This window comes from Ovis canadensis, chromosome 1 (assembly GCF_042477335.2).
Source record: "Ovis canadensis isolate MfBH-ARS-UI-01 breed Bighorn chromosome 1, ARS-UI_OviCan_v2, whole genome shotgun sequence".
NCBI classification, from domain to species: domain Eukaryota; kingdom Metazoa; phylum Chordata; class Mammalia; order Artiodactyla; family Bovidae; genus Ovis; species Ovis canadensis.
The window spans coordinates 106,726,775-106,736,875 of record NC_091245.1 but is presented as its reverse complement, the minus strand read 5'-3'; the positions used below and the strand labels follow the sequence as shown (position 1 = coordinate 106,736,875).

Genomic DNA, 10,101 nt, shown 5'->3' with positions numbered 1-10,101 from the left:
GGAAGGGTGCAAAAGTTGCAATAGAAAAATTTCCCAGTGGGGTTGTTTGTGCTACCTACAGGTGGATATAGTTGATAACTCCTTCATTTGTGCTGTTATTTAAGGCCACCTGAAAACTCGAATTATCATTTCCTGTGGGAAGGCATATTCCTTAAAAATTAAAAAAAATTTTTTTCTAAATATTTCACTTAACATTTGCTTAAAATATGTGCAGAAATTTGATTAGTATAACTAGTTGTCTTTGAGACCTGATTGTCTCAAGTCATTTAAGAGCCCAAGTCATTGCCTTTGTCCATTTAGGGAGTATTCTTTTTCTGCTGTTAAGCCTTAAACTTGATCTTGGTGCTCTTTTGGGGAGGATTTGGTGGGTGCCCGTTTCCTTTGTTTACCCATTATATTTGGCTAAATTTTTTTAATATACAGTACCGGGTAAGTTAACTTTTAACGCCTTCGTGGGCATGGGCCCTTGGTGAGGCGCGGAACTGGCTTTGAGGACCTGGAGGGAAAATGGCCCTCCCCGAAGGGGGTGTGGCCAGCTGCGGGCGTCACGGGGGCGCCCCGCCCCTCCGGTCGGGACGCGGGCGCTGCTGGCGCCATCTTTCCCGGCTGCGGGAGGGGTCACAGGTCAGTGTCGGATCCTCGGCGCGAGTGAGGAGGACGAAGTAGGTGATCAGACCGGCCGAGACCTTCAAGTTCCGACGGGTAAGAGCAGCAGGAGAAGACTGGCTCCTGAAACGGAAGGGGGGAGGGCCTGAGGCGGGCCGGGGATGCAGCTGGGGGAGGGGGCCGAAGAGAGGAATGGGGAGGGGGCGGAACCTCCGGGTGCCGCTGGCGTGAGAGGACCCTTGCGGCCTAGGGGAGGTGTTCCTTTGGTCCTCAAACCTCAGCTTTCTCACTGGGCTCCTTCCTGCTGTGTCCCGGTTTGAAAAATTCAAGATTTCTTTGTCTCTAGACCTTCTGGAAAAATGTAATAATTCGGAAAACCTGTGATAAGTCATAAGACTGAACTGTCCGGGAGGGAAGGTGATGGTGAGGATTTCTTTTACGGCCGCCAGAAAGGGAGCAGGAGCCTAGGCCAGCGTATGGGAAGGCAGGGCGCTGACTAGGACTGTCGTCACTGGTGCCTCCATCCTGGATTAAATGTTTTTTTCTTTTATTCTAGGTGCCTTTTCCTCGGGGCAGCCCGGGATTCTCCAAGAGGACAATGGATTCTGGGACTCGCCCAGTTGGTAGCTGTAGCAGCCCTGCAGGGCTGTCTCGTGAATATAAACTAGTGATGCTGGGTGCTGGTGGTGTAGGGAAAAGCGGTAGGTGACGTTTTTCTTCCATCTTACAAGAAGTAAGAATGAAAAATGCTTACAACAAATGCCTTCCACCCAAATCAGCTGGGAGACTGGCTAGCATGCAGTATTGATACTTAACAGTTCTTTCCATGGGTCATCTTTGTGTGGATTTTACCTTTCATTTCTTGTTTTAAAGCCATGACCATGCAGTTCATCAGCCACCGATTTCCAGAAGATCATGATCCCACCATTGGTAAGTCAGAGCATCACTTATGTTTTACAAATAAACCCCATAAAAGTTACTTTGTGTCAGTTTTTGAAACAGTTTTAAACCATTTATATTTTGATCCTTTTTTGGTGCCTAAACAGACTTACTTAATAAGTGTATCATAGTGATTGCTAAGCAAATGAATCTTTTCTTTTTTCCTAGCTTAAGTCGATGTACATCAGCCATCTTAGTCTGTCTTTATTGAACATTAATGGGACACTTTGTTATATTTTTATGGTTGGTATACCATGTTGCCAGGTTAAAGGAAAAATTTAAGGGCCACTTAACCATTTTTCTAAGGGTCTGATTTGAGACTGACTCTGTAACTATGAGTCAGCTGGTTTGAACTTCCACAAAAGGAAGCAGAAAAACAAGTAGAGCCAGCCTGCTGAACTCTTTACAACCCAGACATCCAGAGCCTGGACTTACTTGTTCCACTAGAAGCGCTTCATTTACTTCCTTATACCTCAAGTTCATTACATAGCAAGGTCTTTCTTCATGTCTTTCACAGTCCTTAATGCTCAGTTATTAGTAAAACAGAGAGTAAAAAATAATTTTAAAAAAAATTGCTATTCTCTCTAAACATCATAAGGAGACAGGTTTGATTTTTACTAGTTATATCCCAGGATTATAGAAAACTTGTGATGGGAATGGGGAGGCACAGAAGGCCGCTGTATTAGTTATGTTTTCAGGAGGTGACACTGTCGATCCTGGGTCTCAGGAGAATTTCCGTTGGGTCAAGCCAATGAGTGTTCTGTGCTAACCCATCTTTGGATGTGGTCATTTTATATAGTAGATGCTTTTGTGGCTTGGGGAAAACAGAAACAGTTCTTATTTTTTCATGTACTATATTCAATTTAGAACATTGTTCACAAATTCACACTGGTGGGAATTCTAGGAACAAAATGAATTTAGGGCTTAGTATAATTTACTTAGAAATATCTTTTCCTGGGACTCCTGACAGTGCAGACCAGTGGTTAAGACTGTTTCCATTCGAGGGGGCACAAGTTCCAACTCTGGTCAGGGAACTCAGATCCTGCAAGCAGCATGGTGGACCCCCTCCCCCACAACAACAACAAAAAATTAAACTAAAAACTTGTCCCCTGAAAAAGTTCCCCTCCCCCCCACTCAGCTGCTCTTCTGACAATATCATCTGATTCAACAACAGATACTTTTACCTACTGAGTTATGTGCCAAGCACTGTGTTAGGCCCTGGGGTTACAGTAGTGAGCAAAAAGATATGGGTTGTTTGCTCTCATTTGTGCTCCCCTGGTGGCTCAGAGGGTAAAGCGTCTGCCCACAATGCGGGAGACCTGGGTTCGATCCCTGTGTCGGGAAGATCCCTTAGGGAAGGAAATGGCAACCCACTCCAGTACTCTTGTCTGGAAAATCCCATGGATGGAGAAGCCTCTCATTTAGTTTCTAATTTAGTGCAAGTTTGTGGCAAACTTTGGCTGCTAAATCTAAGAAGAAAATCTTTATATTGTAACATGCACATATACGTATACATTTACACATATGTATATGTAATTAAAATACCGTGAAACTCTATTTACCTCACTACTTATGTTGCACTTTTGTATTTCCTCTTTCATTTTAGATTTCTCCTTGTTTATTTTAATGCTGGTCCTAACCCATTAAATTCATCCACAACTCACAAATACGGATGGCTGCATGACCTGTAGTTTGAAAATCATTGGTTTAGTAGGCCCTTCATCTCTGAGGAAGAGTCAGAAGCAGGGATTCAGGAAAAACTGTTTGAAGGAAATACATCAGGGTGTAAGGAGCAAATGTTTGAATGGTGGAAATAGTGAGGCTTTTCTTTTTTACTTTTTGGTATTTTCCAAGATTACCATAATAATATACATAGAGAAATACCTCTCATAAAGGAGAAATTTTGAATTCTTTAGGAGACTGATATTTCTTTTTCCTGTATTAAAAATGAGGAGGAACTATAAATAAAGCACTAATGAACTTTGTAACATTTAGTTTTTTTTATCTGTAAAATGGAGTTAATACCACCTCACTGAATTATTGTCACTATTGAATGAGTTAATATATATAAATCACTTAATATAATGCTTAGTGTTTAATAACTTTAATAAATGGTGAAGTTACTTTTATGGCCTAACGCTTTTCAAAAAGACAATCTCTGAGCTCTTTTTTAGTTTAGAATTATAGGTGAAGTCTGAGAAGTTTAAGCTATGAATAAATTTACGTCATGGCTTATGTGGAAGAAAAAAATTAGTTGAAGACACAATTTACATATCTGAATGGATTTAGGGGCTTCCTTTGAACATCTGGGCACTTAAAGAAACTTGTGTGTAATCATCTTTTCCATAAGATGAATTTCAGAATAAGGTTGCATATTCCTGCATTTATAAGTTGATAGTACTGCCTCTCTTCCCTCCTGTAGAAGATGCTTATAAAATCCGGATCCGTATTGATGATGAGCCTGCCAATCTGGACATTTTGGATACGGCTGGACAGGTATTAAATCTCAAAATGCTATGAGTAAAGGCCTTTTCATGCTAGTAAAGGGGAGGGAAATACTTATGCAGAGAAGATCACTGGTTCATTTCTTTTAATTTTTCATGCACTCTGACTCAGGACAGCAGGTAACAAATCTCTCTTTGATCTGAACTAAATAGCTAAAGTATGTATAGTTTTAGGTTGTATTAGTACACTAATGACCCTTGTTTCCCTCTAGGCAGAGTTTACAGCCATGCGGGATCAGTATATGAGGGCAGGAGAAGGGTTTATTATCTGTTACTCCATTACCGATCGTCGAAGTTTCCATGAAGTTCGGGAGTTTAAACAGCTTATTTATCGAGTTCGACGTACTGATGATACTCCTGTGGTTCTTGTGGGAAACAAGTCTGACCTAAAGCAGCTAAGACAGGTGAGGATAGACTAGAAAATGCTATATGTAATTGTGTGAGATTAGTCATTTGTGTTTCTCGGTTTATACATTTCTGTGCCTTAAAATGAAAATTTAAAATTAGCTTCTCCCCAGCCTGGAAAATGTCCCTATATCTTGCTATTATTTTGGGTAAAATCTGGATTGTAGGAATCAGTTTACAGGACAAAGTCCACAGGTGACAAATCAGATGACAAATAGGATACACTTTAAGTGAGGCGTCACGGACTTCCCTGATGGCTCAGCCAGTTAAGAACCCACCTGTAGTGCAGGAGACACAGGAAGCGTAAGTTCGATCCCTGGGTTGGGGAGATCTCCTGGAGGAGGACATGGCTACTTACTCGTGTTCTTGCCTGGAAAATTCCATGGACGGAGTAGCCTAGCAGGCTATAGTCCAAAGGGTCGAAAAGAGTCAGACACAAGTGAGCATAAGCACAGATGGAGGTATCATGGGCCTTTTACTTCCTAAAGCCTCAGAAATAAGTCTCTTTTTGTTGCAAAGAGAGAAACTTAGGCTTCAAGGTATACTTCCTGATGGTGAGGATTATGAGCCCAGTAGAGGGAGAATAAGGGAAATTGTAGAGGATTTTAGAATGAGTGATACCCTTCAAATTAGCAGCAGTGTTTAAAATTTTGCTTTTTGGTATAGAGATGAAGCTATAGTGAAAGGGGCATGTTTATCACCACTAGTGAAGGCAATGAATGGTATAGAATTTTTAGAAGTAATTGGATAATAGTTAAGTTCGTGATGTTTCTTGGTTGCTTCCTCTTCAGAATAATCTATTCAGGGATTTATATATGAAATATTTGTTGCTAGGCTATTTATGGCAGCAAAAAAGTAGAAAAAGGCTAAACATCCAAAAGCAGGAGAAATTATGTTATATTCATGATTTGATATGTTGATTTCAGGTTCTTATGGTTTTCAGTGTTGTAGCTCAATTACAACTTCTGTTTCCCTTGTGATTTACTTTCTTGAAATGTATGAGGAAATTAAGATTGTATATTTGACATCTATAAATACTCCCTGTTCCAAAAAGTTACCTTTAAAGTAGACTAGAAATAGAATCACATAGTTTGAAGATGGAAGGAGTCTGAGAAGTGAAATAATCCAGCCTCTCAGCAATACAGATATCACTGTGCTTGCTCTGCTGGGACATCTCCAGAGCTGGAGAGGGCTCTTCCTGTTACTTCACTTTGGGGCGGCAGCTGTAATTTTTTTCTGCTGCTGTTGTTCAGTCGCTAAGTTTTGTCTGACACTGCGACCCCATGAACTGCAGCACACCAGGCTTCCCTGTCCTTCGCTATCCCCCAGTTTGCTCAAACTGATCAAACCACCGAGTTTCAGTTATGCCATCCAACCATCTCATCCTCTGTCACCCCTTTTCCTCCTGCCCTCAATCTTTCCCAGCATCAGGGTCTTTTCCAGTGAGTATACAGGGTTGATTTCCTTTAGGATTGACTGGTTTGATCTCCTTGCTATCCAAGGAACTCTCAAGAGTCTTCTCCAGCACCACAGTTGGAAAGCATCAATTCTTCAGCGCCCAGCCTTCTTTATGGTCCAACTCTCACATCCATACATGACTGCTAGAAAAACCATAGCTTTGACTATATAGACTTTTGTTGGCAAAGAGATGTCTCTGCTTTTTAATATGCTGTCTAGCCTTATCATAACTTCCTTCTGAGGAGCAAGCATCTTTTAATTTCATGACTAGAGTCACTGCTGTGAATTTGGAACCCAAAAAATAAAATCTGTCACTGTTTCCACTTTTTCCCCATCTATTTGCCATGAAGTGATAGAACCAAATGCCATGATCTTAGTTTTTTGAATGTTGAGTTTTAAGCTAGCTTTTTCTCTCTCCTCTTTGACTTTCATCAAGAGGCTCTTTAGTTCCTCTTCACTTTCTGCGGTTAGAGTCGTATCTTTTGCATATCTGAGGTTGTTGATATTTTCCCCAGCAATCTTGATTCCAGCTTGTGCTTCATCCAGTTTGGCATTTTGCTGATGTACTCCGCATGTAAGTTAAATAAATGGGGTGACAGTATACAGCGTTGTCACACTTCTTTCCCAATCTTGAACTAGTCCGTTGTTCCATGTAAGATCCTGACTGCTGCTTCTTGACCTGCACACAGGTTTCCCAGGCGATGAGTAAGGTGGTCTGCTTTCCTGTCTCTTTAAGAATTTTCCACAGTTTGTTGTGAGCCGCAGAGTTAAAAAGGCTTTAGTGTGGTCAATGAAGCAGTTTTTCTGGAACTCACTTGCTTTTTTTTATGATCCACCAGATGCTGGCAGTTGGATCTCTGGTTCCTCTACCTTTTCTAAATTCAGCTTGTACATCTGGAAGTTCTTGATTCATGTACTGCTGAAGCCTAGCTTGAAGGATTGTAAGCATTATCTTGCTAGCGTGTGAAATGTGCACAATTGTACGCTAGTTTGAAATTCTTTGTCACTGCCTTTCTTTGGGATTGGAATGAAAACTGATCTTTTCCAGTCCCGTGGCCACTGCTGAGTTTTCCAGATTTGTTGACATAGTGCAGCACTTTAACAGTATTGTTTTTTACGATTTTAAATAGCTCAGCTAAAATTCCACTATGCTGTTACCACTAGAAGTTTTCTCTTGTTTACATTTTTAAAGGTCACCAAGGAAGAAGGATTGGCTTTGGCCCGAGAATTCAGCTGCCCCTTTTTTGAGACATCTGCTGCATACCGCTACTACATCGATGATGTGTTCCATGCCCTTGTCCGGGAGATTCGTAGGAAGGAAAAGGAGGCAGTGCTGGCCATGGAGAAAAAATCTAAGCCCAAAAACAGTGTATGGAAGAGGCTGAAATCCCCATTCCGGAAGAAGAAAGACTCAGTAACCTGAAGGAAAGATGTGAAATGTCTATCTGTGAACTGCAGTGCTTGATCAGAGCAGTCCAGTAATCTGCATTAGTGAGCATGGTGCTTGTTCTTTCTCCTGTTATGACCGTTATTTTAAAAGTAACTGATGAAGGGGACATGCCCACTAGGAGATTTCAGTGATGTGGTATTTAAAGGATTGTCTCTTAGCTAATTCTATTAACCCAGTGGAGCACTGTCTACTCTTTAATTTGCCACATTAGAATTTGATCTACCAATGTTTTGGATTCTGTTGCTGACATTAATTAATGTAAGTTTTTTATGCCCAGGGGAATATGCCTACCGTATGTGTTTGACTAAGCTCACAAGAGGAATTTTTTGCCATGCACTATTCTGCACTCTCTTGCGGTCCCAACTGCAGTTTCCTGGGAAGGACTTCAGGGAAGGACTTCTGTCTTTTCTATTCATGCTGTGCTTCCTGGAGACAGAATAAAAATCACATCGGGAAATCAGTTCTACAGAGATCAGTGCTAAAGTTCAGCCGATAGCTATGGAACTGACTCCTGTTGCAGATAGTGATGAGAATGGGGAAATCAGGCTGTATGTTTTTGCAGGAACTTGCTAGAAAAAGGTAGGATCAGAACAGTGCTCCCCAGAGGAGCCTGTCTTTTCTGAGAAGTACACATTTGACCCAGATTCACTGGGAGAACAAACACGTAAAATGTAATGAAGCTTGCTTTCTCCCTACAGCGTTACTTTACTGTTCCTTTCAGGGTTTTACCTTTCTTTACCTTCAAAGGTAAACACTTTGGAAACCATTACTAGATTACTAAACTCCTGTTTAATCTAAATCCTTGGTTGGGATAGCCATTGCCTTGTACAGGTTTATTTTTTTCCCCAGAGTTGCACTCACCAGTATTAATTGTTTCCTAGTGCTTTCCCCTCACTTCTCCATGCTCTCTAGGACAGCTAAGCCTGGCAGAATGTTTTATAGGCCCTTCGTCAGACTGACTGCATTTTCCATTCAGAGGAGACTCATCAGGAGTTAGTAAAATTGAGTATGCGCCTCCTTGACACAGACAATCACTAGACTCAGTGTTCTAAGAAAGCCTGTGGCGTTTCTGTTTAATGAGCCAGTCTTGAAGCTTTAAAATCCCCATATGTTGAGTTTCTCATTGAAGGTTTCTTTACAAGGACCTTGCTAAGTTCACCTCAGGGTTTTCTCTGAGCCTTGACAAAGCTTAGCCTAAGAGAATACCACTTTGATAACCGCATAGTGGAAAAACTATCCTATCTTCTTGGGAAGAATCAGCTTTAAATATTGGTGGTGAGCGCTTTCTTTTAGAACCAGGATTATTTTGATACCTGAACTTGCTGTGTGTGGAGATGAAGTACAAAAGTGCTAAGAGTAATGTAGCACATGTTGAACATTGAATGTCACTGAAGCAGCGTTTGTGACCACTTCAAGAACATGACCTTGTATAGCACCTTTTAAAAAGTACACAGCCCAACTTACTGTTTTCCATTTTTATTACCAACAGAAGGATGGGGTTTTTCCTTCCAATCAGTGGTATATGTTCTAGGTTTAAAGAAAAGTGATGATTGTAACTTTTTTAGCTGAGTAGTGATCCCTTTTGAAACTCCTGGAGATGTTTTTGCTACCAAATAAATCATGTTTTATGGTACTCAAGCCATCCAAAAGTGAAAGATACAGAATTTGAATCTGTGCAGGACAAATATTGTAATGGAATCATAGCACTTTGGAAAACCATGACAGAAGATACGTACGGTGCAATTCTATGAATAGTGTTTCACCACATTTAAACTAGCTTAGGGCCTGTTAGGTTTAATGCCTTAGCTTCTCATTACTAATGACCTAGGGAATTGTTATTAGCATCAAGCAAGAAGTTCAGGATAGTCAAGGCAACAGAGAATATTGCCAGAAAAAACTTTAAGACAGGAGGGAATTTCTATTGTATATAAGAAAAATAACAAATGAGTGTTTTTAAGACTATCAGTGTCATATATTTGATCATTGGAATAATTAGCCCATCAATTAGTATTGAGAATTCTGTTCATGGTGCTAAGTAGTTAGAGGGGTATACTGTGTAAGTCATAGTTCTATTCTTAGTGATTGTATAGTGTAAATAATTTATAAGCTCTAAATAGTCAGCTTTATCTAACTTGAGGGCATTAAAATCAATTACTGCCTGGAACTTTGAAGAGAGAAAAATTCAGGGATAGATAAGTTGAAAAGCACTGGAACTGTTTATGTCCATACCAGATTGGTAAATTACAAAACTTGGAAGCTGGTGTCTAGAATTAACTGTTTAGAATTCAAAAGGGGACATAATGTTTTACCTTTGTGATCTATTAGCAGGAATTGGTCTACTGTAATGTTTGAGGAGCAAAGGGAAGAAAAATTTTTCACTTATGCACTTGTTTTTGAAGACAGTTTGTATGACACAATACAAAACTTTTAAACAACTTATTGGACCCTTTCCTTTATTTATCTATATGTGGGTAGAAATGTTTGGAATTGTTATACAGAGGTCATTTTAAGAAAAGAATACTGTGAGATTTTATATTCTGGAAAATATTGATTGAAAAGAGTTTTGAGTGCCTACCATGCACAGAACAGCTGTATCAAGTAGTCAGGAGCATGCCACGGAATGCCCCTTCATCCGAAGAGATTACCTCGGTGCTCACAAAGCTTGAGGGCCAAGGAGGGAGGTGGAGGTGCTGCGTCCATTGGCTGCAGAGGTTCCCTCTTGTCTCAGTGAGCTGAGGT

The 10,101-nt window shown here is 40.6% G+C and overlaps 1 protein-coding gene across 2 annotated transcripts; it reads left to right on the top strand.

Moving 5' to 3' along the window:
- The first annotated feature begins 96 nt into the window (after positions 1 to 96).
- RIT1 (Ras like without CAAX 1) lies at positions 97 to 9,797 on the top strand. Of its 2 annotated transcripts, none has more exons than XM_069544305.1 (6): positions 97 to 702; positions 1,163 to 1,307; positions 1,480 to 1,536; positions 3,968 to 4,041; positions 4,262 to 4,453; positions 7,105 to 9,797. In XM_069544305.1, the coding sequence occupies exons 2-6, from the start codon at positions 1,205 to 1,207 to the stop codon at positions 7,333 to 7,335; spliced, it is 657 nt and encodes a 218-aa protein (XP_069400406.1). In that variant the 5' UTR covers positions 97 to 702; positions 1,163 to 1,204; the 3' UTR covers positions 7,336 to 9,797. The 2 variants fall into 2 exon arrangements, with proteins under 2 accessions (XP_069400406.1, XP_069400417.1); XM_069544316.1 differs by lacking the exon at positions 97 to 702 and adding an exon at positions 812 to 967.
- Positions 9,798 to 10,101: the final 304 nt, after the last annotated feature.

Excerpts from the sequence above, each read along its gene's own strand:
- RIT1 (XM_069544305.1), top strand. The coding sequence starts at position 1,205 with ATGGATTCTGGGACTCGCCCAGTTGGTAGCTGTAGCAGCCCTGCAGGG. Across the intron at positions 1,308-1,479 it reads TGGTGGTGTAGGGAAAAGCG|CCATGACCATGCAGTTCATC; the intron begins GTAGGTGACGTT and ends CTTGTTTTAAAG. Across the intron at positions 1,537-3,967 it reads AGATCATGATCCCACCATTG|AAGATGCTTATAAAATCCGG; the intron begins GTAAGTCAGAGC and ends TCCCTCCTGTAG.